At 42.4% G+C, this 27,289-nt stretch overlaps 2 protein-coding genes across 3 annotated transcripts in view; one reads left to right on the top strand and one right to left on the bottom strand.

The window, feature by feature from the left end:
- Positions 1-4,092, bottom strand: part of plcb1l (phospholipase C beta 1-like) — a 233,917-nt gene extending 229,825 nt beyond the window's left edge. The window contains exon 1 of one of the 2 annotated variants that reach the window (XM_077245642.1): positions 3,889-4,092. In XM_077245642.1, coding sequence (XP_077101757.1) covers positions 3,889-3,987 — 99 coding nt within the window. In that variant the 5' untranslated portion in view covers positions 3,988-4,092. The remainder of the gene's footprint in view (positions 1-3,888) is intronic. The other variant, XM_077245643.1, reaches the window with a different exon arrangement.
- Positions 4,093-21,624: 17,532 nt separating this feature from the next.
- LOC143753109 (retrovirus-related Pol polyprotein from transposon 412) lies at positions 21,625-25,473 on the top strand. The gene has a single exon (XM_077245648.1). It carries the CDS (start codon positions 21,625-21,627, stop codon positions 25,471-25,473), a length of 3,849 nt encoding a protein of 1,282 aa, XP_077101763.1.
- Positions 25,474-27,289: the final 1,816 nt, after the last annotated feature.

The raw sequence follows: 27,289 nt of genomic DNA, 5'->3' as shown, positions 1-27,289 counted from the left end.
CCAAGCCTGAGGACGACAGAGCGTCGTTTACACAGCGGATGATGGTTTACACACACATTCCTAGAGAACGTCTCAGTTTGATCTCCATGTAATCTCACTGCTGTCTGAAGAAACGGTTGCGATCCGACGGGATCTGCAGTTACAGAGAGTCCCGTTCCTCCCAGTGAGGGGATTTAAAGCCAGACGCTTGAGGAGCCAATCAATGGCTGGAGAAATGAGCTCTGGATTCCTGAAGGCATTTTGTTACTGAAACGTTCTGTCATTTTCTGCACAATGGCAACATGCATGCAGTCTGACATCTGACAAGATAGTTCAATAATGACCATAAAAGTGTGTTAAATGGCAAGTGAGCCGGTGATATGATCCTTAGTGTCCCCAGCACCCCAAAAACTATTTTGGGCAGATTATATTGTATATTGTTATATTGTTATATAAGTTATTTTGTTGCCAATTGAATACAAAATATATAAATTGTGCCAAGTCTAATTTTTGATAATTCATTGAATTTTTTTTTTATTCTATTATTCTGATTATGTTTTTAATCTTGGTGGACTTGGAGGACAAAAGATCAGATATTCATATCAGAATCAGAATAACATCAGTGTAAAAAAAGATTCACATTCTGAAAACAGCCAAACTAATATTAAAAAAGAGAGTTCAGACTCTGATTGGACGAGACCGCAGATAAACACACATGTGACGCACATCAGATCAACTCTACATTAAAAAAGTAAAGTTGCGAACTTGCTCAGCAACTGTAAACAACCGAACTGAAGCGTTCAACCAGTGTTTGCATAAAAACTCTGGGCTTCAAAGGCTTTTTACAGGCAAGACTCTTTTCTGTTCAGTTTTACCAACTCAAAGAAGATAAAAGTGAAACAGAATGAAGAAAGTTGAAAGAAAGAAAAGACCAAAAGAAGAAGTAGTGCAAGACAAAAACATGAATGGGGGAAACTCAGGCTCTAATCGAACGAAAACTGGGAAAATCCTGGAGCCAGAGCATCACATGCATCCCTGCTCCTCATGCACACATCAGGAAACACACTGGGAAAACTGGGAACATCCTGGACCAGAGCATCACATGCATCCCTGCTCCTCATGCACAAATCAGGAAACACACTGGGAAAACTGGGAAAATCCTGGAGCCAGAGCATCACATGCATCCCTGCTCCTCATGCACAAATAAGGAAACACACTGGGAAAACTGGGAAAATCCTGGAGCCAGAGCATCACATGCATCCCTGCTCCTCATGCACACATCAGGAAACACACTGGGAAAACTGGGAAAATCCTCGAGCATCACATGCATCCCTGCTCCTCATGCACACATCAGGAAACACACTGGGAAAACTGGGAAAATCCTGGAGCCAAAGCATCAAATGCATCCCTGCTCCTCATGCACACATCAGGAAACACCCTGGGAAAACTGGGAAAATCCTGGAGCCAGAGCATCACATGCATCCCTGCTCATCATGCACACATCAGGAAACACACTGGGAAAACTGGGAAAATCCTGGAGCCAGAGCATCACATGCATCCCTGCTCCTCATGCACAAATCAGGAAACACACTGGGAAAACTGGGAAAATCCTGGAGCCAGAGCATCACATGCATCCCTGCTCCTCATGCACACATCAGGAAACACACTGGGAAAACTGGGAAAATCCTGGAGCATCAAATGCATCCCTGCTCCTCATGCACACATCAGGAAACACCCTGGGAAAACTGGGAAAATCCTGGAGCCAGAGCATCACATACATCCCTGCTCCTCATGCACACATCAGGAAACACACTGGGAAACTGGGAAAATCCTGGAGCCAGAGCATCACATGCATCCCTGCTCCTCATGCACACATCAGGAAACACACTGGGAAAACTGGGAAAATCCTGGAGCCAGAGCATCACATGCATCCCTTCTCCTCATGCACACATCAGGAAACACACTGAGAAAACTGGGAAAATCCTGGAGCCAGAGCATCACATGCATCCCTACTCCTCATACACACATCAGGAAACACACTGGGAAAACTGGGAAAATCCTGGAGCCAGAGCATCACATGCATCCCTGCTCCTCATGCACACATCAGGAAACACACTGGGAAAACTGGGAAAATCCTGGAGCCAGAGCATCACATGCATCCCTGCTCCTCATGCACACATCAGGAAACACACTGGGACAACTGGGAAAATCCTGGAGCCAGAGCATCACATGCATCCCTGCTCATCATGCACACATCAGGAAACACACTGGGAAAACTGGGAAAATCCTGGAGCATCACATGCATCCCAGCATTATTATGAGCTCCCAGAACATTTCTTATATTTCAGTTCTTTTTTTAAATTTTATATAGTTGTCACTTCCAAACATGACATTTACATTTAATTATTTAGCAGACGCTTTTATCCAAAATGACTTACCAATGAGGAATACAACAAAGTGAGGCAATAACACGAAAAAAGCTAAAAATACAACATTTCATGAGAACGTTGCTTCTTCTTACTGAAAGATGTACAAACTCGACTAGTTGGAGGATTGCTTAAATGACTAGACAATTAAGTCGATTACTCAATAACTTGAAGGAATCAGATTGATTGTTGAATGAGTAATCAACGCCGCACCTCTTCACTTGACAGAAATTTAACTGTGTGTTCATGTCTGTCTAAGAAACACAGTTCCAACATCACAGAAGAGGTTTCATCATCATCATCATCATCATCACTTCTCTGATCTTCTGATCGGCTGCAGGTTTCAGATCCTTTACAAAATCACTCATTCACTTATTTCTTGAAGAACTCCCGAAGCGCAGCAAATTGCTAGAGATGTTCAGTAAACCAGCAGATGTAGTTCCAGTTTAAACTGGATTACGATCGACTGGAGATAAGTGGTTTCTGATGGGAAAAATAGAAATCTCACTTCTATCTCACATAAAGTCTCCTCAGAAGCAGAAACACTGATCTCATCAAAGATTAAATCAGGCTTGGTATTAAAACCATATAGTTCTCCCATGACTTGCGTGCATTCGTTTTGGAAAATCAATAATACAAAGAACCTATCTACAATTAATGTCAAATTCACCCATGGATGAGAGTTTCTCATCTTCAGGCAAATCTGTTTCTCATCTTCAGGCAAATCTGAAGTTTTTCTCTGTTGTTTAGTTGTTTGTCCCTCCATGAAGCTCTATGTCAGCATTTTGTTTTCCTAATCGAATCACTTGGGCTTGAGGACTTTCAGAGGCAGCTTTGACCTTTTATGGCAGGAGAGGAGTATCGGGAAGCTTTAGGGGAAAATATGGGAATGAGGAAACATTACATTGAAGAGAATCCTAACATTTCCATGTTCACTAGCAAGGTGCATATGCTGCCATCTGTAATGATTACAGGTATTTATTAATTAATTAAAGGTAATTTGCCTAAACATAATGTCAAATAAACAGCACTAACAAACTAACAATCCATTAAAGCTTTAATAGATGCAACTATGCAAATATGACAACGGTATAGTGCAATACTGTATACTGACACTGAAGAATACCTTTGTTTAAAATATATTTTCCAAAAAAGCCATCTTACACAACATATCTGCATTTAAATAGAGAGAATCTCTCTAAATATAAAATCTGTCATAATTTCCTCTCCGTCATGTCGATCTAAACCATATCTGTTTTACAGTGGGATAATGATGTTCCCAAGAAAACATTCAGGGTTTGGTTCATTTTGGGGTAACCTAGCTTTTTAATAGGTTTTCCAAAATACATATTAGACATACAAAAGCAATTCTACAGAAACCCACCATTTGTGTAATTGTGACTTTTGCCTGACCCTGACAGCTCTCGCTAACACTGCTCCACAAATACACTGAGAATCTGAATCTACCATGAATGTTACTTACCTCGTCCCACTTCATGAACTTGTCCCCCGCCCTGAGCTTCTCGGGCACGGACACGCGTTTGAGCTGAAGCGCGTGAACCCCCGGCTGCGCTCCCGCCATGACGCGCGCGGACCTCACGCGAGCGATTCTGCTTCAGGAAGACCTGAGACACTCACTGATGAGACACTCACTGAGACTCTGCTAACCCGCTCAGTGCTCGTGCTCAGGATTGGTGCATGTGTATATCCACAGTTACGCGCACAGAGACCGATGCGCGCTCTCGTTTATAACAGTCATGAGGAAAACTCCTACACTAGGAGAGAAAACATTAAAGGTGAAAGTTATGACTTTTTTTTTTGCTCCATTTTTACTCCAAAAATGATTTTCATGCCCTCGAGAAAAGGTCTCAATATCTCAAAAACAGTATCAGATTTTCCTGGACTATCGAAAGACATTCAAATTACATGAAAGAACAATATGAAGTAAAACATGTCTCATTTTCAAGAGCAGATGATCCGAGATTTCTTCTGCAACACGCATCGTGAAAAAAAACACACATATAGGAGGAAATTTGAAAGCATCTGATGTTTTTGATGTCAAGGGCCGTTTTATTTTCCATAATCTACCTAACTCTTGTTCATCACAGTCTAGAATAAAACACCTGCATGACTGAGTATAAACATTGTATCAATGTAAATGCAATCCCTTATAATCAACCTGTGTATTGCCATAGCAAACGTATTAATTACGAAACAAATCCATAAATTTGTCTATCTGTAATTCATCTTTGGCTTCTAAATAAAAGATAAGGCAAAACAAGCATCATAAGAAATATCTAAGAAAAAGTTTTGATGCAAAATTTAATGCGACGAGACACAAAACATCAAAACATTAGTTTACTATTATGGACTCATACAATAAAGTGAAACATATTTACAGTGAAAGTAACATGGGAAAATCCTATACCTGGGTTAGACTGTATTCACAAACAATGAATGTTGTTCTTTAAAGTACAAAGTAAGAAATATAACAGAAAAATAACATGAGAATTAAAAAATTTTAATTGGACTGAATCTTGACTAAAGGCTTTTATTTTATCCGTTTTTGGACTAAGGCTGTAAGTATAAAGAACAGATATTTACTGAACAGGTTCTCTGATTTAAAGTTGTTTAGTTGTTCGATGTTCATAGCTCTGATCCCATCTTGTGGTTGTCTTAAAAATAACAAGTCTTTACACAAATTCACATAATGTGGACATTTCCTATGTGTTTTTAGAATAAGTCTCTTCTGCTCCACAAAGCTGCATTTAGTTGATCAAAAATGCAGTCAAAACATAAAAATAGTGAAATAGTATTACAATTTAAAATAACTATATTCTATTTTAATTTATTTTATTTTCAAAATCCTTCTGTGATGGCAAACCTCATTACTCCAGTCTTCAGTGCCACATGATCTTTCAGAAATCATTCTAATATGAATTTTGGAGCTCAAGAAAGATTTCTTACTTGAGAAAGTGTGGAAACCACAACAATAAGGAATCTTTGTTTTGAGTTTGAGGAACAGCACTGGGGGAAAAAATAATATTTTATTTAGTTATATAATATTCAAATTTAGTATGAATTTGATGAGCATTTTTTTAAAACAGTGATGACAAAATTATGAACACTAGTGAGTGTAAACAGAACTTACAACCCTGTAAGTTCAGTCATCTGAACAGAGTTTACTGAAGATAAAGTTAGTAAAGACCGTAGAAAAGAGTGAGAGGATCCAGCCTGAACTAACTTTAGATAGTAACCAATATGTGTCGTTTTTGTGTTGTGTTCTGACCTGAGCTGGGTTTCCCAAAAGCATCGTAAGCCTAGGTTGATCGTAGAACAATTGCCACAAATATTCTCTACGATCAACTTAGGCTTACAATGCTTTTTGGAAACAGCGCTGGGAATTGAGTTGAAGAAGATGTGTGTGTGAGGCATGCAGCGTTCATGTCTGTTGCTGTAATTGCATCCCAGACTCAACCCTCCTTACCACATTCCATGAGACTCACCCAGATCGTCCAGCACCTGGAGGAAGAGGTCGGCCACGCGACGTCTGGCTTCACGGCCCCCAGGAGTGGGCCGTGGAGGGGGGGTACTGTCAGGGATCAGTCAGGCTCCACCATCACCCAATCACAGAGATCGCTATCACCTGAATACTAATCACCCGGACCTGCACCTCATTCATGATCACCCGCACCTGCACCCTAAACCAGCTGTTAAGGGTAGACGTGACTGAGTCGTCGTGAGCAGATGTAAGCACTCAGGAGAAGTTGGATGAGTTTGAACAGATGGGATCTTTTATTTTTTCCCAATTAAGGCCAATGAAGGGAAATAAAAATTAACAAGTAAGAAAAAAAATGACATGAGAGCCAAAACAACAACAACAACAATCAAATGTTTACAGCTGTTCAGAAACTGACCTTAACACAAGTCACTTATATTTAGAGCATAGACAGACTTATGTCCTCTCACCCCTCGATCCCATTAGAGAATGAAGATACTAGGCTTTATAGGCCTGAAAGCACCCCTGGAATTGGCACATACCAACACAAGACTACAATACAGGGGTGGCTCAGATGAAAAGACCATAAATGCTTAAAAACAGCCGAAATGCTACCTCTATAAAACTAGAAAATGACAGAAAATTATTTCTATAGTTCCAGGTCGCTTGGACAACGTGATCCGCCCTGGTCGACTGGACAGCCTGATCCGCCCTGGTCGCTTGGACAACGTGATCCGCCCTGGTCGCTTGGACAGCCTGCTCTGCCCTGGTCGCTTGGACAGCCTGCTCCGCCCTGGTCGACTGGACAGACTGTTCCGCCCTGGTCGACTGGACAGCCTGATCCGCCCTGGTCCCCGGACAGCCTGATCCGCCCTGGTCGACTGGACAGCCTGATCCGCCCTGGTCGACTGGACAGCCTGATCCGCCCTGGTCGACTGGACAGCCTGATTCGCCCTGGTCGACTGGGCAGCCTGATCCGCCCTGGTCGACTGGACAGCCTGATCCGCCCTGGTCGACTGGACACCCTGATTCGCCCTGGTCGACTGGACAGCCTGATCCGCCCTGGTCGCTTGGACAGCCTGCTCCGCCCTGGTCGCTTGGACAGCCTGCTCCGCCCTGGTCGCTTGGACAGCCTGCTCCGCCCTGGTCGACTGGACAGCCTGATCCGCCCTGGTCCCCGGACAGCCTGATCCGCCCTGGTCGACTGGACAGCCTGATCCGCCCTGGTCGACTGGACAGCCTGATCCGCCCTGGTCGACTGGACAGCCTGATTCGCCCTGGTCGACTGGGCAGCCTGATCCGCCCTGGTCGACTGGACAGCCTGATCCGCCCTGGTCGACTGGACACCCTGATTCGCCCTGGTCGACTGGACAGCCTGATCCGCCCTGGTTGCTTGGACAGCCTGCTCCGCCCTGGTCGCTTGGACAGCCTGCTCCGCCCTGGTCGCTTGGACAGCCTGCTCCGCCCTGGTCGACTGGACAGCCTGATCCGCCCTGGTCCCCGGACAGCCTGATCCGCCCTGGTCGACTGGACAGCCTGATCCGCCCTGGTCGACTGGACAGCCTGATCCGCCCTGGTCGCTTGGACAGCCTGCTCCGCCCTGGTCGACTGGACAGCCTGATCCGCCCTGGTCCACTGGCCAGCCTGATCCGCCCTGGTCGACTGGACAGCCTGATCCGCCGACTGGACAGCCTGATTCGCCCTGGTCGACTGGACAGCCTGCTCCGCCCTGGTCGCTTGGACAGCCTGCTCCGCCCTGGTCGCTTGGACAGCCTGCTCCGCCCTGGTCAGTTGGACAGCCTGCTCCGCCCTGGTCGACTGGACAGCCTGATCCGCCCTGGTCCCCGGACAGCCTGATCCGCCCTGGTCGACTGGACAGCCTGATCCGCCCTGGTCCCCGGACAGCCTGATCCGCCCTGGTCGACTGGACAGCCTGATCCGCCCTGGTCGACTGGACAGCCTGATCCGCCCTGGTCGACTGGACAGCCTGATCCGCCCTGGTCCCCGGACAGCCTGATCCGCCCTGGTCGACTGGACAGCCTGATCCGCCCTGGTCGACTGGACAGCCTGATCCGCCCTGGTCCCCGGACAGCCTGATCCGCCCTGGTCGACTGGACAGCCTGATCCGCCCTGGTCGACTGGACAGCCTGATCCGCCCTGGTCGCTTGGACAGCCTGCTCCGCCCTGGTCGCTTGGACAGCCTGCTCCGCCCTGGTCGACTGGACAGACTGTTCCGCCCTGGTCGCCTGGACAGCCTGATCCGCCCTGGTCCCCGGACAGCCTGATCCGCCCTGGTCGACTGGACAGCCTGATCCGCCCTGATCGACTGGACAGCCTGATCCGCCCTGGTCGACTGGACAGCCTGATCCGCCCTGGTCGACTGGACAGGCTGATCCGCCCTGGTCGACTGGACAGCCTGATCCGCCCTGGTCCCCGGACAGCCTGCTTTTGTTTCACTTGTTACTTTGTCAGTTGTTGCACGTGTAATTGTGGCCTCTGTGATCCCCCTGGGTTTGTTCCTTTGTTCTTTGAGTTCTGTGTTCTCTGTTCTCTGTTTTATGTGTTATTTGATTAAATAACCCTGCGTTTAGATCCTCGTCTTCGCCTGCTTTCCTCAGCTCGTAACAAAAACAGTGAAAACTAATGCCATGCTTCCTATTGATATCTATCTTCTAAGGGCAGCATGTACAGCCCATATCGCCAGAGCCTGTTGCAACAGAGTGAATACGCTATAACTGTAAAAAGAGCGTTCGCATCGAGCATTCAATGCAGATGATAATAATGAGTGATGAATCTGAAGAAATATTCACTCTGACATGTTTACAAACTGATGCATTTAAGAAAGTGAAAGACTGTTTAGTTACATGTTGATGGCAGACTTGTAAACTTTGAAATTGATACAGAATGAAGTGTCAGTATTAGGACACTTTTCTTGTTAAGTTTAATACATGTGTCTATTATTTAATCCCACTGAATTTAATGGTTAATCATTTAAACATTTGGTACACCTATAGATTTCTATGTGATATTGATTCTATAGACAATTTCTATGGAACTTGTTTGCAATTTCCAATATGTATAACCAAAAGTAATGAATTCTTAATACATAAGTGATTTATACATAATAATCATCATTATGTTCAAAGTGTGTGCACTCCCATGTGTGTGTTTGTGATAGAGAGAGCTTGAGTGAGGTAGTGTGTGTGTGTGTGTGTGTGTGTGTGTGTGTGTGTGTGTGTGTGTGTGTGTGTGTGTGTGTGTGTGTGTGTGTGTGTGTGTGTGTGTGTGTGTGTGTGTGTGTGTGTGTGTGTGTGTGTGTGTGCCCTGGTCGACTGGACAGCCTGATCCGCCCTGGTCGACTGGACAGCCTGATTCGCCCTGGTCGACTGGGCAGCCTGATCCGCCCTGGTCGACTGGACAGCCTGATCCGCCCTGGTCGACTGGACACCCTGATTCGCCCTGGTCGACTGGACAGCCTGATCCGCCCTGGTCGCTTGGACAGCCTGCTCCGCCCTGGTCGCTTGGACAGCCTGCTCCGCCCTGGTCGCTTGGACAGCCTGCTCCGCCCTGGTCGACTGGACAGCCTGATCCGCCCTGGTCCCCGGACAGCCTGATCCGCCCTGGTCGACTGGACAGCCTGATCCGCCCTGGTCGACTGGACAGCCTGATCCGCCCTGGTCGACTGGACAGCCTGATTCGCCCTGGTCGACTGGGCAGCCTGATCCGCCCTGGTCGACTGGACAGCCTGATCCGCCCTGGTCGACTGGACACCCTGATTCGCCCTGGTCGACTGGACAGCCTGATCCGCCCTGGTTGCTTGGACAGCCTGCTCCGCCCTGGTCGCTTGGACAGCCTGCTCCGCCCTGGTCGCTTGGACAGCCTGCTCCGCCCTGGTCGACTGGACAGCCTGATCCGCCCTGGTCGACTGGACAGCCTGATCCGCCCTGGTCGACTGGACAGCCTGATCCGCCCTGGTCCCCGGACAGCCTGATCCGCCCTGGTCGACTGGACAGCCTGATCCGCCCTGGTCGACTGGACAGCCTGATCCGCCCTGGTCGCTTGGACAGCCTGCTCCGCCCTGGTCGCTTGGACAGCCTGCTCCGCCCTGGTCGACTGGACAGACTGTTCCGCCCTGGTCGCCTGGACAGCCTGATCCGCCCTGGTCCCCGGACAGCCTGATCCGCCCTGGTCGACTGGACAGCCTGATCCGCCCTGATCGACTGGACAGCCTGATCCGCCCTGGTCGACTGGACAGCCTGATCCGCCCTGGTCGACTGGACAGGCTGATCCGCCCTGGTCGACTGGACAGCCTGATCCGCCCTGGTCCCCGGACAGCCTGCTTTTGTTTCACTTGTTACTTTGTCAGTTGTTGCACGTGTAATTGTGGCCTCTGTGATCCCCCTGGGTTTGTTCCTTTGTTCTTTGAGTTCTGTGTTCTCTGTTCTCTGTTTTATGTGTTATTTGATTAAATAACCCTGCGTTTAGATCCTCGTCTTCGCCTGCTTTCCTCAGCTCGTAACAAAAACAGTGAAAACTAATGCCATGCTTCCTATTGATATCTATCTCCTAAGGGCAGCATGTACAGCCCATATCGCCAGAGCCTGTTGCAACAGAGTGAATACGCTATAACTGTAAAAAGAGCGTTCGCATCGAGCATTCAATGCAGATGATAATAATGAGTGATGAATCTGAAGAAATATTCACTCTGACATGTTTACAAACTGATGCATTTAAGAAAGTGAAAGACTGTTTAGTTACATGTTGATGGCAGACTTGTAAACTTTGAAATTGATACAGAATGAAGTGTCAGTATTAGGACACTTTTCTTGTTAAGTTTAATACATGTGTCTATTATTTAATCCCACTGAATTTAATGGTTAATCATTTAAACATTTGGTACACCTATAGATTTCTATGTGATATTGATTCTATAGACAATTTCTATGGAACTTGTTTGCAATTTCCAATATGTATAACCAAAAGTAATGAATTCTTAATACATAAGTGATTTATACATAATAATCATCATTATGTTCAAAGTGTGTGCACTCCCATGTGTGTGTTTGTGATAGAGAGAGCTTGAGTGAGGTAGTGTGTGTGTGTGTGTGTGTGTGTGTGTGTGTGTGTGTGTGTGTGTGTGTGTGTGTGTGTGTGTGTGTGTGTGTGTGTGTGTGTGTGTGAGAGCAAGTGTGAGGTGTATGAATGAGTGTGTGTGTGCGCACGCGAGACAGAGAGTGTGTTTGTGTGTAAGAGAGTCAGTGAGTGAGACTGAGTGAGTGAGTCTGTGTGTGTGTGTGTGTGTGTGTGTGTGTGTATGTGTGTGTAACATCAGATCGAGTCTTGTGAATATGGAATGCCAAAGCTGACTTAATTAAAAATAAATAAATACGTAAATATATTATTATTGCCAGCAGCCATATCACCCTGTAGCCCAAGACTGGTTGCCCACTGAAGCTAAGCAAGGCTGAGCCTGGTTAGGACCTGAATGGGAGACCTCCTGGGAAAACTAGGTTGCTGCTGGAAGAGGTGTTAGTGAAGCCAGCAGGGGGCGCACACCCTGTGGTCTGTGTGGGTCCTAACGCCCCAGTATAGTGACGGGGACACTATACTGTCAAAGAGCACCGTTCATCGGATGAGACGTTAAACCGAAGTCCTGACTCTCTGTGGTCATTATAAATCCCAGGATTCCTTCGAAAAAGAGTAGGGGTGTAACCCTGGTGTCCTGGCCCAATTTGCCCATTGGCCTCTGCCCATCATGGCCTCCTAATCATCCCCATATACATATTAATTCTTCATCACTGTCCCCTCTCCACCAGTAAGCTGGTGTGTGGTGGGCGTTCTGGCGCAATATGGCTGCCGTCGCATCATCCAGGTGATGCTGCACATTGGTGGTGGTTGAGGAGATCCCCCCTTCCATGTAAAGCACTTTGAGTGTCGAGAAAAGCGCTATATAAATGTAATGAATTAATTATAAATAAATATACGAAGAAATGTAAAAAAGCAAAAATTCATAAATAAATATACAAAGAAATGTAAAAAAGTACAAAGAAATGAGTATTTATACTTTTATTTCCTTATTTATGTATAATTGTATTTTTTTCACACATTTATTTATTTTGTTATTTATACATTTATTCATTTATTTATTTCCACTTTTATTTATTTCCACATTCATTTATGTATATATGTTTTTATGTCTACATTTATTTATTTTCACATTTATTTATTTCTACATTTATTTATTTCCACATTTATTTATTTCTACTTTTATTTATTTCTACATTTCTTTGTCCGTATGCTAATGAGGGGGCGTGTTTACCTCAGACATCAGCAATCGAACTCAGAGTGGCAGTGCTGAAGCTTTGAGGCCACAGTGACACCTTGTGGTGTGTGACCAAACGAAACGCAAGAGGTGTGCGGACAGTAGCTGTGTCCCAATGTGAAGGCTGTATCCTTCGAAGGCCGCATTTGAAGGCCGATTGCGTCACCACGGCGCGATGAAGGCTGTCCCTATTCAATTCTCCACCCTTCGAAGGCCGTATTCAAAGGCCAGTTGCGTCATCGCGGCACGACGAAGGCTACCCTGATTCAAAAGCGACGTCAAATCCACCCTTCGTTTCCCCGTAAAAGGAAGGATACATAAATGGATCCTTCGCGGTCTATCCCACCCGATCCTACTCCATAAGTCATTGCGCGCCGGTGACGACAGCACTTTTATTTATAAAAATTACGGATGATTGTTCTTGTCGCCTAGCAACTGTGACAGCTACCGATGACGAGCGGGAGTAACATTTGAACTGTTCTTTTTTATATTCAACTGGGTTTTATATTCCCGTAGTACGGAGCCCAGAAAGTCGACTGTGGGGGGGAAAAAACCATCGGTGGCGACGGTTGTGCAGTCCGTCCCCTCAGTTTATAAACTGTACTCACAAATTCTTAAACTGTTCCCTCGGTTTAACAAATCGTGCCCACGATGATTCAACCAGGCCACCTGTTTATGAGGGATGCTTTGCATTGTGTTTAAACTTCAGTTTTTAAAATGAATAATTTCTTCAATTTTCTAAAACTCAGTATAGAGGGAATGCACGTGACGTCACCGTTGGCCGGAGTGACTGCAGTTACGCCCACAAGTGGCAAAAAGACTGAGCGGCAGCATTGGTTTTGAGTGTGAATGCTGCGGAAAAACACAAAAAACGCGTCTAAAACGGGAAAGAGCTTTGAGACTGACTGTACAACTAGATTTGACAAGAAATATGAGGAATATTTTTACAGACTACCTAAAGCTACAGAACAGAGAAGCAAATAGATCGCTGCAATTCATAGAAACAACTGGACTCCAGGCAGCGAAAGGTGGATTTGCAGTTATCATTTTTGTGTCAATATGCTGAATTTAGTGGTAAAATCATTCTCTATATATTGTATTGTTATATATTGCAGTGACAACTCATCAATCAAATATTTACCACTGTATATTCTGTATAATTTGACATTTTTAAATAAACACTGACAAAAAATTGCCTATATTGTATTTATATAAAGCATTCAAAGGCAAATTTGCTGTATGTATTTCCCTGGTGTCGAAATCAGGCACATATAAATGTCAGGAAACACGATTGTCAATATCCATGGATCACTGGATCTTTAGTAAGTTGTAAGGAACACTATATTGAGTCCAATCTTTATTTAAACTGATAATCGTTTGTTTTACTTGCGTTTTCGCAGTTTCCTCTATTAAATCCAGTCACGCAGCAGCTCTTCTGCCACTCAGTCCGGCTGATGGGGCGTGTTCCGGCGGGAAAGGGACGTTAATGCATTCCCTCTATAATAGAATAAGCAAAAAAAGACTTCACATGTAAAAAAGAAATACTGTATAACACAAACACAAGGTTAGGTTTTATTATATAAAAATGAAACATTCATAAATTATTTTATGATTAACATATTAGCCTACTGTCTTCAGTGTACACATTTATAGTTATAATTATAAACACAAATAATACTAATACTAATTATCATTATTATTATTAGTAGGCTACATATTTAGAAGCCGCTTTTATCAAAAAAAGGAACAAAGCAATTCGTCAAATGTCAGTCATAATACAGGTTAGACAATAATAATACAGGGCTAAGATTATCATAAATAAACACAAGATTTTGACGCATATGCAAGTGTTTGTGTGGAGTGTGGAGGCGCGGGACACTTGCATTTTTCTATCAACAGTGGAAACAACTTAAAATAGTCTACTCTATCATTTCTGGTCATACAGAAAGTAATAAAACATCATTCGCAACTACTTTTATTTGTGCAAAAACGAATGGACGCAAAGTACACGGACCCAAGACTAACTTTTTTTAAATATAGCCTACATTATTTGAAATATTTAATAATATATGCTAAGGTCCGTGTACTTTTGCGTCCACTCGTTTTTCTTTTTTTAATCGAAAAACGAACGGTTGTTAGACTATTTTTAAAACGCAAAGTTGAGCACCAAAATTTTAATTTGAACTGTACACACCAAATGCTGCGTAAAAAAAAATATTGACGTATTTTCCGATTTTTGTTTATGACTTTTTTCCCCTTTATTAAATATTTGAAATATTCACAAATTAATAGGGAATTTTTTTTCAATTGTACTGGTTTTCTAAGGCCAAATTAGAACCTGGAAATTAGATTCGAATTTGTTCGTTTAAAAGTGACATTTCAAGCTTGTATATTGGCTATATTTTGTTTCAGTTCATTTTTGAGACGCGCTCCAGTTCATGGAGATCATGAAAGCGCGCCTAATTGTTTTATTTTATTTTACAAAAGCACAAAGTTTACCATATCCGTATTGATCATTTATATTGCCCATTTATGCTACATAGTAAAAAGAATACACTAGCCTACAAAATCACATCAAGGTAAGATATAAGTGAACATTTGAACCATATGCCCATGTATGTTTTCTTTTCTTTTCATTACACTATTTACATAAGTTAACACCCAATACTTGAACAGTTTAAAGTGTAATCTGGCAATTCAGGAAGCAGCTTCTGAATAGACCCCTTTTCAGTTGGTAAACATGATGACGTTTTTATGTGGGCGGAGCTTAGGTGGAGGCAGAAAGATCCCTATGGCCGCTTCACTAACGCTAGTTTGAAAGTTTTGTTATCTGGTTTTTTAACAATGACGTGAGAAAATCAGATTTTATGTTAATGTGCAAGGTCACTCACTGTCCAGGACCGCGAGTGTTATTTGCAAAAGCTAATTTTAACGGACGGGACCAGATTGGCCGACCCGTACACGCTCACTCAATGGATGGACGATCTGACAGGATTAACGTTACCTCGGGTGAGTGGCCTGACTTCTACACCGACCTGATAGAGAAAACGAGCGTAAAGCCAAACTGAGGGCATATACATCTTTAGATGCCTGTAACTGTGTGATGAATGGTCTTGACTTGTGGCAACGTAACATTGCGCGGCCCTGCCCAGCGCCAAGGCCAGAAGACGACAATGTAAAGTGACATTACAGTGCAATTTTATTGATGTGAATATTTTCCCAATTTTTTTTTATGTATTAAAATTATATTAATTAACTATGTATTTGATTATTCTTCCTTACCAGGTTCTTCAAAAAGTCTATCACGATCAATCACAACAATGTAGCCTATCATAGATGATTTACAAATAATCACAATCATTTAGAAAACATTATGCAATAAAATTTCAAATTGGATCCTGTAGGTGATTGTTGCACCCAGAAACACAAAAAGATGACATTTAATAAATGTAATTTAAATGTAATAAAAAATAATAATAATTTAAGATCTTTATTATGTAGACGAATCTGTGATGGTTTGTATTGGCCGCCTCCAGTTTTCACTTTGTTTTGCCTCCAGCTAAAGCCGTGACGTAATTGTGACGTCGGCGCAAAAGGGGTCTATTGGGAAGCAGAAAACCTCTGGCCATGATCCGGCTATTAAAGCCGAAAATACATGACTGAAACATCCTCACCATGTCCTGGGAACACCTGGATGGGTCCTTCGAAGGCTGGGTAGGCTGGGTCCTTCGAAGGACGCAGCCTTCACATTGGGACACAGCTAAGATCACATTTTAAGTCATGTATATCAACCTAACTGAATGTAGGGTAGGCTATATAGGGTTAACACACATAGCACACATGAACAGTCACTGCACTTCAACGGGTCTGATAGCAGACACTTGGACATGGAAGCGCATGAAAGTATCCACTATTAATAACTCTCCGAAAATAATTTGCTTAGTATCAATCAGTCCGGTTTTAGACCTAAACACAGCACCACCACAGCCACAATGCTTGTTGTGAATGATATTGCTAATGCATTAGATGAAGGAAAGCACTGTGCTGCATTGTTTATAGATCTGTCAAAAGCTTTTGACACTATAGACCATGATAAACTTTTGAGTAATCTCTCATTTATCGGGCTGGGTCCTCATGCCTACAGATGGTTCTTTAACTACCTGAAAGATAGAACTCAAGCCGTCTTGGTTGATGGGGTTAAGTCAGAGCCATTAGCATTACTAAAAGGGGTGCCTCAAGGTTCAGTAATTGGTCCATTGTTGTTTGCGTTGTACATAAACAATATTGGTGATGGTATTAGAAAATGTCAAATTCACTTTTATGCAGATGATACTGTGTTGTATGCTACTGCCCCTTCAGCAGAGCAAGCTTTAACGATGTTGGAGTCTGATTTTCAAGATTTTACAGAGATCTCTTTCAAAACTTAAATTGGTTTTAAATGCTAAAAAAACAAATTTTATGTTTTTTTCTAAGACAAGACTTTCCTTAAGAAATACTTTTGTACTTACTAGCCTGGATGGTACTCCAATTGAACAGGTCTCCAAATATAAATATGTAGGTGTATGGTTAGATGACAGGCTTTCTTTTAAAAAGCATATTGCTGAACTTAGTAAAAAGCTAAAAATCAAAATGGGGTTCCCTTTATAGAAACAGGGCTTGTTTGTCATCTCTTCATAGAAGACAAATTATTCAGGCCACTTTAATATCTGTTTTAGATTATGGTGATATAATTTATATGCACGCTTCTACCGCTACATTAAAACCTCTGGATGCTATATATCACTGTGCAATTAGGTTTATCACTGGTGATAACTATAAAACTCATCACTGTATTTTATACCAACATGTGGGATGGACCTCTCTTGCTGTGAGACGTGAGAAACATGCTCTCCTTTTAATTTACAAAGCTCTTCTTTTACAATTACCTCCTTACATATCTCGTTGCTTTTTATTAGACATACAAATATTTTAACAAGATCCCAAAGGTGGATTACATTAAATACCCCATCAATCTTAACAGAACTGGGTGGGTCTGCATTTAGTTATTTTGCCCCATTTATATGGAATAAATTGCAGATCAAACTTCAGATAAACAATCTTATGTCCCTGGCCCAATTTAAACATGTATTGGAGGATTTATATGATGTCTTATGTGTTTGTGATTGTTTTTGTTGATTTGGATGTCTTCTTTGTGTATGCATTCTTAGTGTATGACATTGTATATGTTTATATGTTTCACAGGGCTCAGCTGAAAAAGAGATCTCGGTCTCAGTCTGGTTCCCCTGTTAAAATAAAGATTAAAATAAAGATAAAAAAAAAAATAACAATGTAAAGGCGGTGGATAGGGCTGATAAGAGCTTGCGTTTATTGTCGATGAGACTCGCACACCAGCGCAGAACGCGGAGAGAAACCAGCGCACATTTCACTTACTCCTACGCAAGCATATTGATCAATGAGTTTGAAACGCGACTCAATACACGGTTTACATTCGCGTTTCATAATTTCGTATGCATAACAGGTGACAATTCAAATGCTTAAAACACAACCGATATTTCATAGATGCTGCTTTTAGATACTGATTAATCACAAGTCATCAATTTGGAATTATTGGGTTAGGGTTAGAGCCTCAAAGCTTCAGCACTGCCACTCTGAGCTCGATTGCTGATGTCTGAGGTAAACACGCCCCCTCATTAGCATACGGACAAAGAAATGTATAAATAAATAAATGTAGAAATAAATAAATGTGGAAATAAATAAATGTAGAAATAAATAAATGTATACGTGTAGCCCAGCTAGGGTTATTTATTATCTTCTAAATGCATAATTCATAATATGTAAATTCGTTTCTGAAATTCATGGGTTAAATAGGCATACGCATTTTATTTCACTCGTTCTAATGTTATAGAGTTTACGGTAAATGTCTATGTGAGGGGTACTCATAAAAAAACTTTGTGTTTGACCAGTATCAATGTTTTATTTGTGATTGGTCATTGGTTTACTTGCTCCCGCCCATGTGCAGGGATTGATCATTCTGATTGGTATAGGAAGAAGGGAGAGAGATGGAGGCAGATCAGAAAGTGATGTTGCACTTTATTTTCTGGTGATTGAAAGAAAGGAAAAACTAAAATAACAGCTGACTAAGCGGTTAAACAAGATATCTAGTTAACGCCAAAAGTGTTAAAGAACGTTTCTTTATTTTGTTTCGTTTGTTATACTCTGACTAAGTGTGTAAACAGACTTAATAGGTTAAAGCTGCTGAGCGCGCTGTAGGCCTACTCTCCTTTTCTTTTATGGCGATTAAAAGACTTTCACGTGCGGCTGGATTTGAGTGTATTGATCGTTTCGAGGAAGACGGAGGAACCAGATAGCGTTCTAAATCCCCTCGTGGTTTAGAATTCCTCTGGCATCGCGGGATTCATATCAGCGGACAGCTGGTGAGACTGCAGACGCATACGGAGTGAACGTGATCTGTGGACAGCGCGCGTGTCGAAACGGAAAGAGGTACACTTGTGTGTTTTTTTATTTAGCTCTTTGGAGCGAAGAGGCCATTTGTTGGTTTTCACGGCCACACCGTTCTCAAGCAACGACACAGGCCTGCAACAGGTTGGGTTATTGAAACTGAGTGTGTGTGGCCCCACATTATTTATTTGTTGATTAATGTACATTTGACTTATGCTGAGTGTTTTGCAGTTTGATTTCTGATATTATAGTAACCTACTATAGATCAAAAGTGAATTATATAACTGGTTTCGTGATGATACCAAATTGATTCATATTTGAGTATCTTATTGGCATTTCTGATCTAAGAGGATCAAAAGGTGATTTGTGGGTGAAAGAAAATACACAGCGGACATTTGAACATTTCATTTAATTCTTTTATTTTTGATTTATAACCTTTTATCATTTTATCCGTCTTCGTTAAATAAAATGACTTGTTAATTGATAAGAACTTACCTTTTTGTGATTTTTATTACAGTTTATCAGAAAGGCAATCATCTACCATTTTCATTTAAGTAAAGTTCTGAAAGGGGAAAGGAGTAAGTAAGTAGATTAGTTAAGTCGAGAGACACATCATTAGAACCTGGTGCTCCGCCCGTCAAAGAAGGGGATAGGGGGCGCTACATATTTTGGGGGCTCGTCCGGGATCACCTACTTCCTGTCTTCAGCTGACCCTAAAAAACAAGAACTGAATTAAGTATTAAGTTTATTTTAGTGAATTGACCATCACTAACCAGAGCTCCAAGCATGGCTTTTGCACATGATCCAATTCTGCTTGCTGAATTGTCCAAATGGTGTAAGGAAAAGGACATTGAGGAGAATCATGGTTTACTGTTAATAGGAGTGCCTGCTCAGACTGATGTGATGTTTATAGAAGAGACAGTGCAGACTGTAAAATCTTTTGGCAGGGTTCCAGTGAGAGACTCAAGATCAGGACCAAGTTCTAGTACTATTTTGGTGCTTTGTGAATGCAGAGAAGTAATTGAATCAACTCGAATTCCACCCGAATTATTGCCTGCTCCTGGGGAGGAAACTTGGAAGTTAGTAGTGGCTTCAGCTGAGGTTCCTGTTTCAGAATTCTCACAGAAACTGTCCACTTTCTTAAGTGAAGAGGGAAAATCTATGTCTGACTTGCAAGCTCTATTCACTCAGTCTGGCTCTGCCACTAGTTCTCCTGAATCTATCATACGTGCCGTGGGTGAGCTATTGGAGAAAACATCTAAACCATCAACTGATGCTAGTGCTTATCGCCGATTACGTACCTTTTCGGGTACTGTTCCTACTCCCACAGGAGAGGAAAGTTTGGAAAACTGGATGGAACAAGCTAGGTTGATGACCGTAGAGTGCGAATGTTCTGAAAGGGAGAAAAGAAGGAGAATAATGGAATTTTTAAAAGGCCCAGCGTTGGATATTGTTAAGGCTGTCCGATTTTCAAGTCCTGATGCTAGTGCTTTGCAATATTTGGATGCTTTGGAGAATACTTTCGGAACATTTGAATCTGGAGAGGATCTCTACTTTGCTTTCCGTCTTCTTCGACAATCACCAGGAGAGGCGTTGTCTGATTTTCTGAGGCGTTAGAGAAATCTTTCAATAAAGTGGTCCAAAGAGGAGGATTGGCACCACAGTTGATGGACCGAGTAAGGATTGAACAACTGATCCGTGGAGCTGTGGAAGCGGACCTTATGCTGCTGCAGTTGAGACTCAGGGAAAGGAAAGAACAACCTCCTAATTTCTTAGCATTACTGAACGAAATTAAGGAAGCGGAGGAGAATGAAGCTACCCGTCATAAGATCAAAACTTCAGTAAAGCCCATTCATCTGAAAACTGATGACACACTGAGCTTTTCTGTGGTGAAGCAACTACGAGAGGAAATACAGGAGTTAAGGTCCAGATTGGAAGGTGATTCTGACAAAAACTCGGTTGCATCATTGAGAGTGGAGTCTAGAGACCAACAAGTTAAGAAAAGGGCGGAAACTCAGGAAGAGTCGGAGGTGCAACTGTTAAAAAAACAGGTTAAGAAGTTACAAGAGCAACTGTCAGTAATGAATGTGAGCTCTACTACGCAGTCATCACAGGACGTTTCGAATCCGAAGCCAGTCCAGTTTCGAAATCAGGGAAGATCCTCAAAGAATCGAGAAGATTTCATCTGCTACTGCTGCGGAGAGGATGGGCACATTGCAACCAAGTGTAAAGCGCCCGAAAATACCACACTAGTGATACAGAAACTGGTTCGCTCTCTCCGGCAAGCTAAATCTGAGAGAAGTAGATCGACTGGGAACACTGTTTCTGCCAATAGTCTTAATTGTTCCTTTGATCAGACTCAAATGACCATCAATGAAGCAAATTGTCTCCCCAGAGGACTAGTGGGTCCTGTTTCTAACATTCCTGTGAAGGTGAATGGATGGCCGTGTACAGCCCTTCTTGATAGTGGATCGCAGGTCACTATTGTCTTTGAACAATGGTATTCCAAATACTTATCTCAAGTTTCTATTCAACCGCTTACTGGATTGTCTATTTGGGGACTTAGTGAATCAAGCTATCCTTATAAGGGTTACATAGTGGTAGATGTCTCCTTTCCTGCTATACTCACGGGTGAAGCAGAGACCGTTTCCATCTTGGCATTGGTTTGTCCAGAACCGCAAGGGACTCAGCAGGTTCCGCTTATCATTGGATCTAATTCAAATTTCTTCCAGCAACTGACTGCGCTTAATCCAGCCTCTACTGTCTCCAATCAAGCCTGCTCCTTGAGAATTCAATCAGAAGTGTTTAGACCACCTGTGCCACAGATCAAAGGGAAAGTGGAGGTCACTGCATCAGATGAGGGCCAAATATTGTAGACAGGACCAGGAGGGTTAACCATACCATCAAGAGGTCAGCAGTATGCGGTGTGCAAGGTAGAAATGGAGACACAACTGAGGAAAGAAATTTTTCTTCTTGAAGCATCTGAGGATGGCCAACTTCCAGCTGGAATTCTCGTTCCACCTGCTGTTCTTCATTCTTCTGATATGGATGTAGATAGTTTCAAACTGCTGGTGTGTAATGACACCTCCCGAGATATCACCATACCCGTTGGAACGGTGATAGCCAAAGTATCCCCCACTGACACTGTCACAGTAGCGCAAGGAGTTCAGAATGCTTCTAAAAGATTAGACCCAAAAATCTTTAAGTTTGGGGATTCGCCAGTTCCATCCAATTGGAAAGCAAGGTTGAGAGAGAAGCTGTCAGAGCGAGGAATGGTGTTTTCTGTGACTGAATGGGAAGTGGGGAGAGCTAAAGACGTGAAACATACCATAAGACTAAATGATTGCAGACCCTTTCGCGAGCGATCTAGAAGAATTGCACCAGCAGACATCGATGATGTTAGGCGACATTTGAAAGATCTGCTGGCAGCCGGGATCGTAACTGAATCCAAAAGTCCGTATGCTTCACCTATAGTCATTGCCAGGAAAAAGAATGGAGCCATCCGGATGTGTATTGACTACCGGACTTTAAACGTCAGAACCATCCCTGACCAATACACCACCCCTAGGATAGAGGACGCTTTAGACTGTTTGTCGGGGAGTAAGTGGTTTTCTGTCTTAGATTTACGCAGTGGATATTACCAAATTGAAATGGCTGATGAAGACAAAGAAAAGACTGAATTCATCTGCCCTTTGGGCTTCTATCAATTTGAACGTATGCCACAGGGTGTGACTGGGGCTCCAGCCACTTTTCAACGACTAATGGAAAAGGCTGTTGGAGACATGAATCTCCTCCAAGTTATTGTGTACTTGGATGATATAATTGTCTTTGGACGGACGTTAGAAGAACATGAAGAGAGGCTGTTGAAAGTGCTGGATAGACTGCAAGAGTACGGTCTAAAAGTGTCCATTGACAAGTGTCAATTCTGTCAGCCGAAAGTAAATTATGTGGGGCACGTTGTATCTGCAGCAGGAGTATCTCCAGATCCTGAAAAGGTGAAGGCTGTCATTAATTGGAAAATGCCCACTGATTTAAAGTCTTTAAGATCTTTTCTTGGATTTTGCGGGTTTTACCGTAGATTCATCAATAACTATTCTGCGATTGTAAGACCATTGACTGAGTTAACTAAAGGGTATCCTCCTGCGAATGGTCAGCGCAAACCTGTACCAAAGGGGAAATACTACCAGGAATCTGAGCCGTTTGGTGAAAGATGGGACAAGGCCTGCACAGATGCTTTCCATCACATCATTCATTGCCTTACACATGCTCCAGTGCTTGCATATGCGGATCCAGTTAAGCCATACGTGTTACATGTGGACGCAAGTTTGAGTGGACTGGGTGCTGTGCTGAACCAGGAATACCCAGAGGGGTTAAGGCCAGTTGCATATGCAAGCCGAAAATTGAGTACAGCTGAACGGCATTACCCAATACACCAGTTGGAGTTTCTCGCATTAAAATGGGCAATAGTTGACAAATTTCATGATTATTTGTACGGCGCAAAATTCACGGTTAAGACTGATAACAACCCTTTGACTTACGTGTTAACAAGTGCTAAACTAAATGCCACGGGTCATAGGTGGTTGGCTGCCCTAGCCACTTACAATTTTGATCTCCAGTACAAACCTGGTCGTCACAACATTGATGCTGACATCTTGTCAAGGTATCCTATGTCCACAGATGTGCCAGCTGAATGGATTGACATCCCAAGGTCCGGTGTGAAGGCTATCTGTCAGCTTGCAGATACTACTTCTGATGAGGAATCGTGCAGTAGGCTAGTAGATCAGTTAGGGATTCCTTCGGAAAGTATCCCCTCTGCATATGTTTGCCCTATACAGTTGGAACTGGAACATAAGACACAGTTGTCCAACTTAGACTTGAGAGTTGCTCAAGAGCAAGACCCCATCATTGGACCTGTGAGACAAGAAGTCAAAAAGGGAAAAGTTCTTACAGCTACTAAGAACTCAACTCTTCCTGAATCTCTGTTGAGACAACAGGGAGACAAATTAGTAATTCGCTACAATCTGTTGTACAGAGTCATTAAGAGTCCCTGCGGAAATGAGATTAAACAGTTAGTCCTCCCAAAAGAATACAGATCTCAAGTATTGCATTTTCTTCATGATGAGTCTGGCCATCTTGGAATTGAGAAGACCACAGAACTATGTAGAAATCGGTTTTACTGGCCACGAATGAACACAGAGGTGGAGCAGTATGTTAAAAATTGCGGAAGATGCATTGCAAGGAAAACATTACCCCAAAGGTCTGCTTACCTGAATCACATCACCAGTAGTGCACCAATGGACCTAGTTTGCATCGACTTCCTTTCTATTGAACCAGACTCTAAGGGGATTTGCAATGTTTTGGTTATGACCGATCATTTCACTCGCTACACCCAAGCGTATCCAGCAAAAGACCAGAAAGCATTGACCGTAGCCAAAATTCTTGTTGAGAAGTTTTTTGTGCATGATGGTCTGCCTGCCCGCATTCATTCCGACCAAGGTCGTGATTTTGAGAGCAAGCTTATCAAAGAGTTGCTGGGAATCTTGGGAATCCGTAAGTCCAGAACATCCCCTTACCATCCCCAGGGAGACCCACAACCTGAGCGGTTTAACCGCACTCTTCTTTCCATGCTGGGAACACTAGATCCAGCTAAGAAAAGCAAATGGAGTCAGAGTATCAGCCAATTAGTACATGTGTATAAAAGTACTAAAAATGAAACAACTGGGTACTCACCGTATTATTTGCTATTTGGAAGAGAGGCTAGTCTTCCTGTAGACGTACAATTTGGGACTTCATCGGAAGGAGAAAGTGGTCTGAAACATCACCAGTATGTTGAGGGTGTGAAAAATGACCTACAGCACGCATATCAGATAGCAGTGGAAAATTCTCTAAAGACGCAGCAAAGAAACAAAAGGCTCTATGATCGTAGAGTGAAACATCAGATGCTGGAGAAGGGAGATCGAGTACTTATCAAGAATCTTGCCTTAACTGGGAAGCATAAGTTAGTGGATCGCTGGAATTCCCTCCCTTATATTGTCCAGGAGAAATTGCCAAACTTGCCAGTTTACAGACTGAAACCAGAAACGGGTACTGGGAGAATAAGAACCTTACACAGGGATCATTTGCTGCCCATAGGAGAAAGTGTGAGAGTAAACTTAACTGATCCAGGAAGCGAAGTTCCGACGAAACGGGTAACAAGGTCCAAAGCTGGGGAAAAAATGCAGAAACAGCAAATGAAAGACAAAGACAGGAGAGAAAAAGGTCTTGAGTCTGAAGTAATAGAGTCTGACAGTGACGAAACTAGCACGGATGAGTATTATCCAGTTCAGCAAAAGACATCATTTGACAGACTGCTCATTTCTTCATTGAGGCAGGAGAGAGACAAAGTACCTTACCAAGCTACTCAAAGTCCTACTCATTTGGAAGTGACAAAAGACCTTACAGAGCATAAAGTGGGGAGTACTGCTTCAACAGCTTCTGATTGTATTGAAGATCTAGGATTAGGAGCTGGAGACAATCCGTCCAGAAGTACACCAAGAGTGGAGGAAAGTGAGAGAAGGGAACTGCGTACCAGGAGAGAAGTGAAACCTGTGAAGAAACTAAGCTATGATGAACTGGGGAAATCCACAGATAGGCCCTTAACACTCGCATATAGGGGTATGGTGGTAACTGTTCAAAGTCCTACCAGACAGAGTTCATGTAGCACAGTGTGGTGTCATCCTTTAGCCAAATGTGATTCATGTGCTAGTTGTGGTATTGACTACAAACCCAAAGCTCTAATGCATATGTAGGGGACGGGAAAACTCATGGGGGCATGAGAACATTAGGAGGGGGAGAGTGTAGCCCAGTCTTCTGGGCAGTCTTCTAAGTCTGTCTTCTTAACAGACTTAATAGGTTAAAGCTGCTGAGCGCGCTGTAGGCCTACTCTCCTTTTCTTTTATGGCGATTAAAAGACTTTCACGTGCGGCTGGATTTGAGTGTATTGATCGTTTCGAGGAAGACGGAGGAACCAGATAGCGTTCTAAATCCCCTCGTGGTTTAGAATTCCTCTGGCATCGCGGGATTCATATCAGCGGACAGCTGGTGAGACTGCAGACGCATACGGAGTGAACGTGATCTGTGGACAGCGCGCGTGTCGAAACGGAAAGAGGTACACTTGTGTGTTTTTTTATTTAGCTCTTTGGAGCGAAGAGGCCATTTGTTGGTTTTCACGGCCACACCGTTCTCAAGCAACGACACAGGCCTGCAACAGGTTGGGTTATTGAAACTGAGTGTGTGTGGGCCCACATTATTTATTTGTTGATTAATGTACATTTGACTTATGCTGAGTGTTTTGCAGTTTGATTTCTGATATTATTGTAACCTACTATAGATCAAAAGTGAATTATATTACTGGTTTCGTGATGATACCAAATTGATTCATATTTGAGTATCTTATTGGCATTTCTGATCTAAGAGGATCAAAAGGTGATTTGTGGGTGAAAGAAAATACACAGCGGACATTTGAACATTTCATTTAATTCTTTTATTTTTGATTTATAACCTTTTATCATTTCATCCGTCTTCGTTAAATAAAATGACTTGTTAATTGATAAGAACTTACCTTTTTTTGATTTTTATTACAGTTTATCAGAAAGGCAATCATCTACCATTTTCATTTAAGTAAAGTTCTGAAAGGGGAAAGGAGTAAGGAAGTAGATTAGTTAAGTCGAGAGACACATCATTAGAACCTGGTGCTCCGCCCGTCAAAGAAGGGGGTAGGGGGCGCTAAATACATAAAAACATATATACATAAATGAATGTGGAAATAAATAAAAGTGGAAATAAATAAATGAATAAATGTATAAATAAAAAAATTAATTAATGTGTGAAAAATTGAATTATAATACTTAAAAAAGGTAATAAAAGTATAAATACTAATTTATTTGTACTTTTTTACATTTCTTTGTATATTTATTTATGTATTTATTTATGTATTTTGCAATTTTACATTTCTTATATTTATTTATGTATTTATTTATTTTTAATTAAGTATTTATTTATGTATTTTTGCTTTTTTACATTTCTTCGTATATTTATTTATGTATTTATTTATTTTTAATTAAGTCAGCTTTGGCATTCCATATGTGAAGGGAATAAAGCGCTGTAGGCTAAAGCTGATTTTCACCAGACATTAGTTGAACTCTTGCAACAGTCGGCAGTAATACCACGTCAATAATACCACGATTAGTTTTAGCAATAGGGAATAATTGTATATTGACATGAAATATTAATTTAAAAATCACCAACGTGCATTATAGCCGCATATTTATACCTGAGTATGTTTTGATGCCTAAGGGAACGTCTGCCAATTCCACCAACTGCGTTAAAACGTATCATTTGAATGAATTAAATGATTTTTTTAACATTAAAAACAGACATGTTCAAAGCTTGTAGGAAGTTCATATTGGTAAGACTGACTTGTACAATATATATATTTTCATAAAATATGCTACCTAAATGTTTTTTTTTAATGTTTCAAAGATTGTAGTAGGACTTACTACATGTGAATATTGCAAAATCTCACCTGTAGTAAGTCAGGCTACTCACTAGGGATTTACTATAACT

Source organism: Siphateles boraxobius, unplaced genomic scaffold (assembly GCF_051911475.1).
Source record: "Siphateles boraxobius isolate OS27281-9 unplaced genomic scaffold, OSU_SipBor_1 274, whole genome shotgun sequence".
Lineage (NCBI taxonomy): Eukaryota > Metazoa > Chordata > Actinopteri > Cypriniformes > Leuciscidae > Siphateles > Siphateles boraxobius.
Note: the sequence above shows the minus strand (reverse complement) of the source record. Positions and strands in the feature narration are given on the sequence as shown.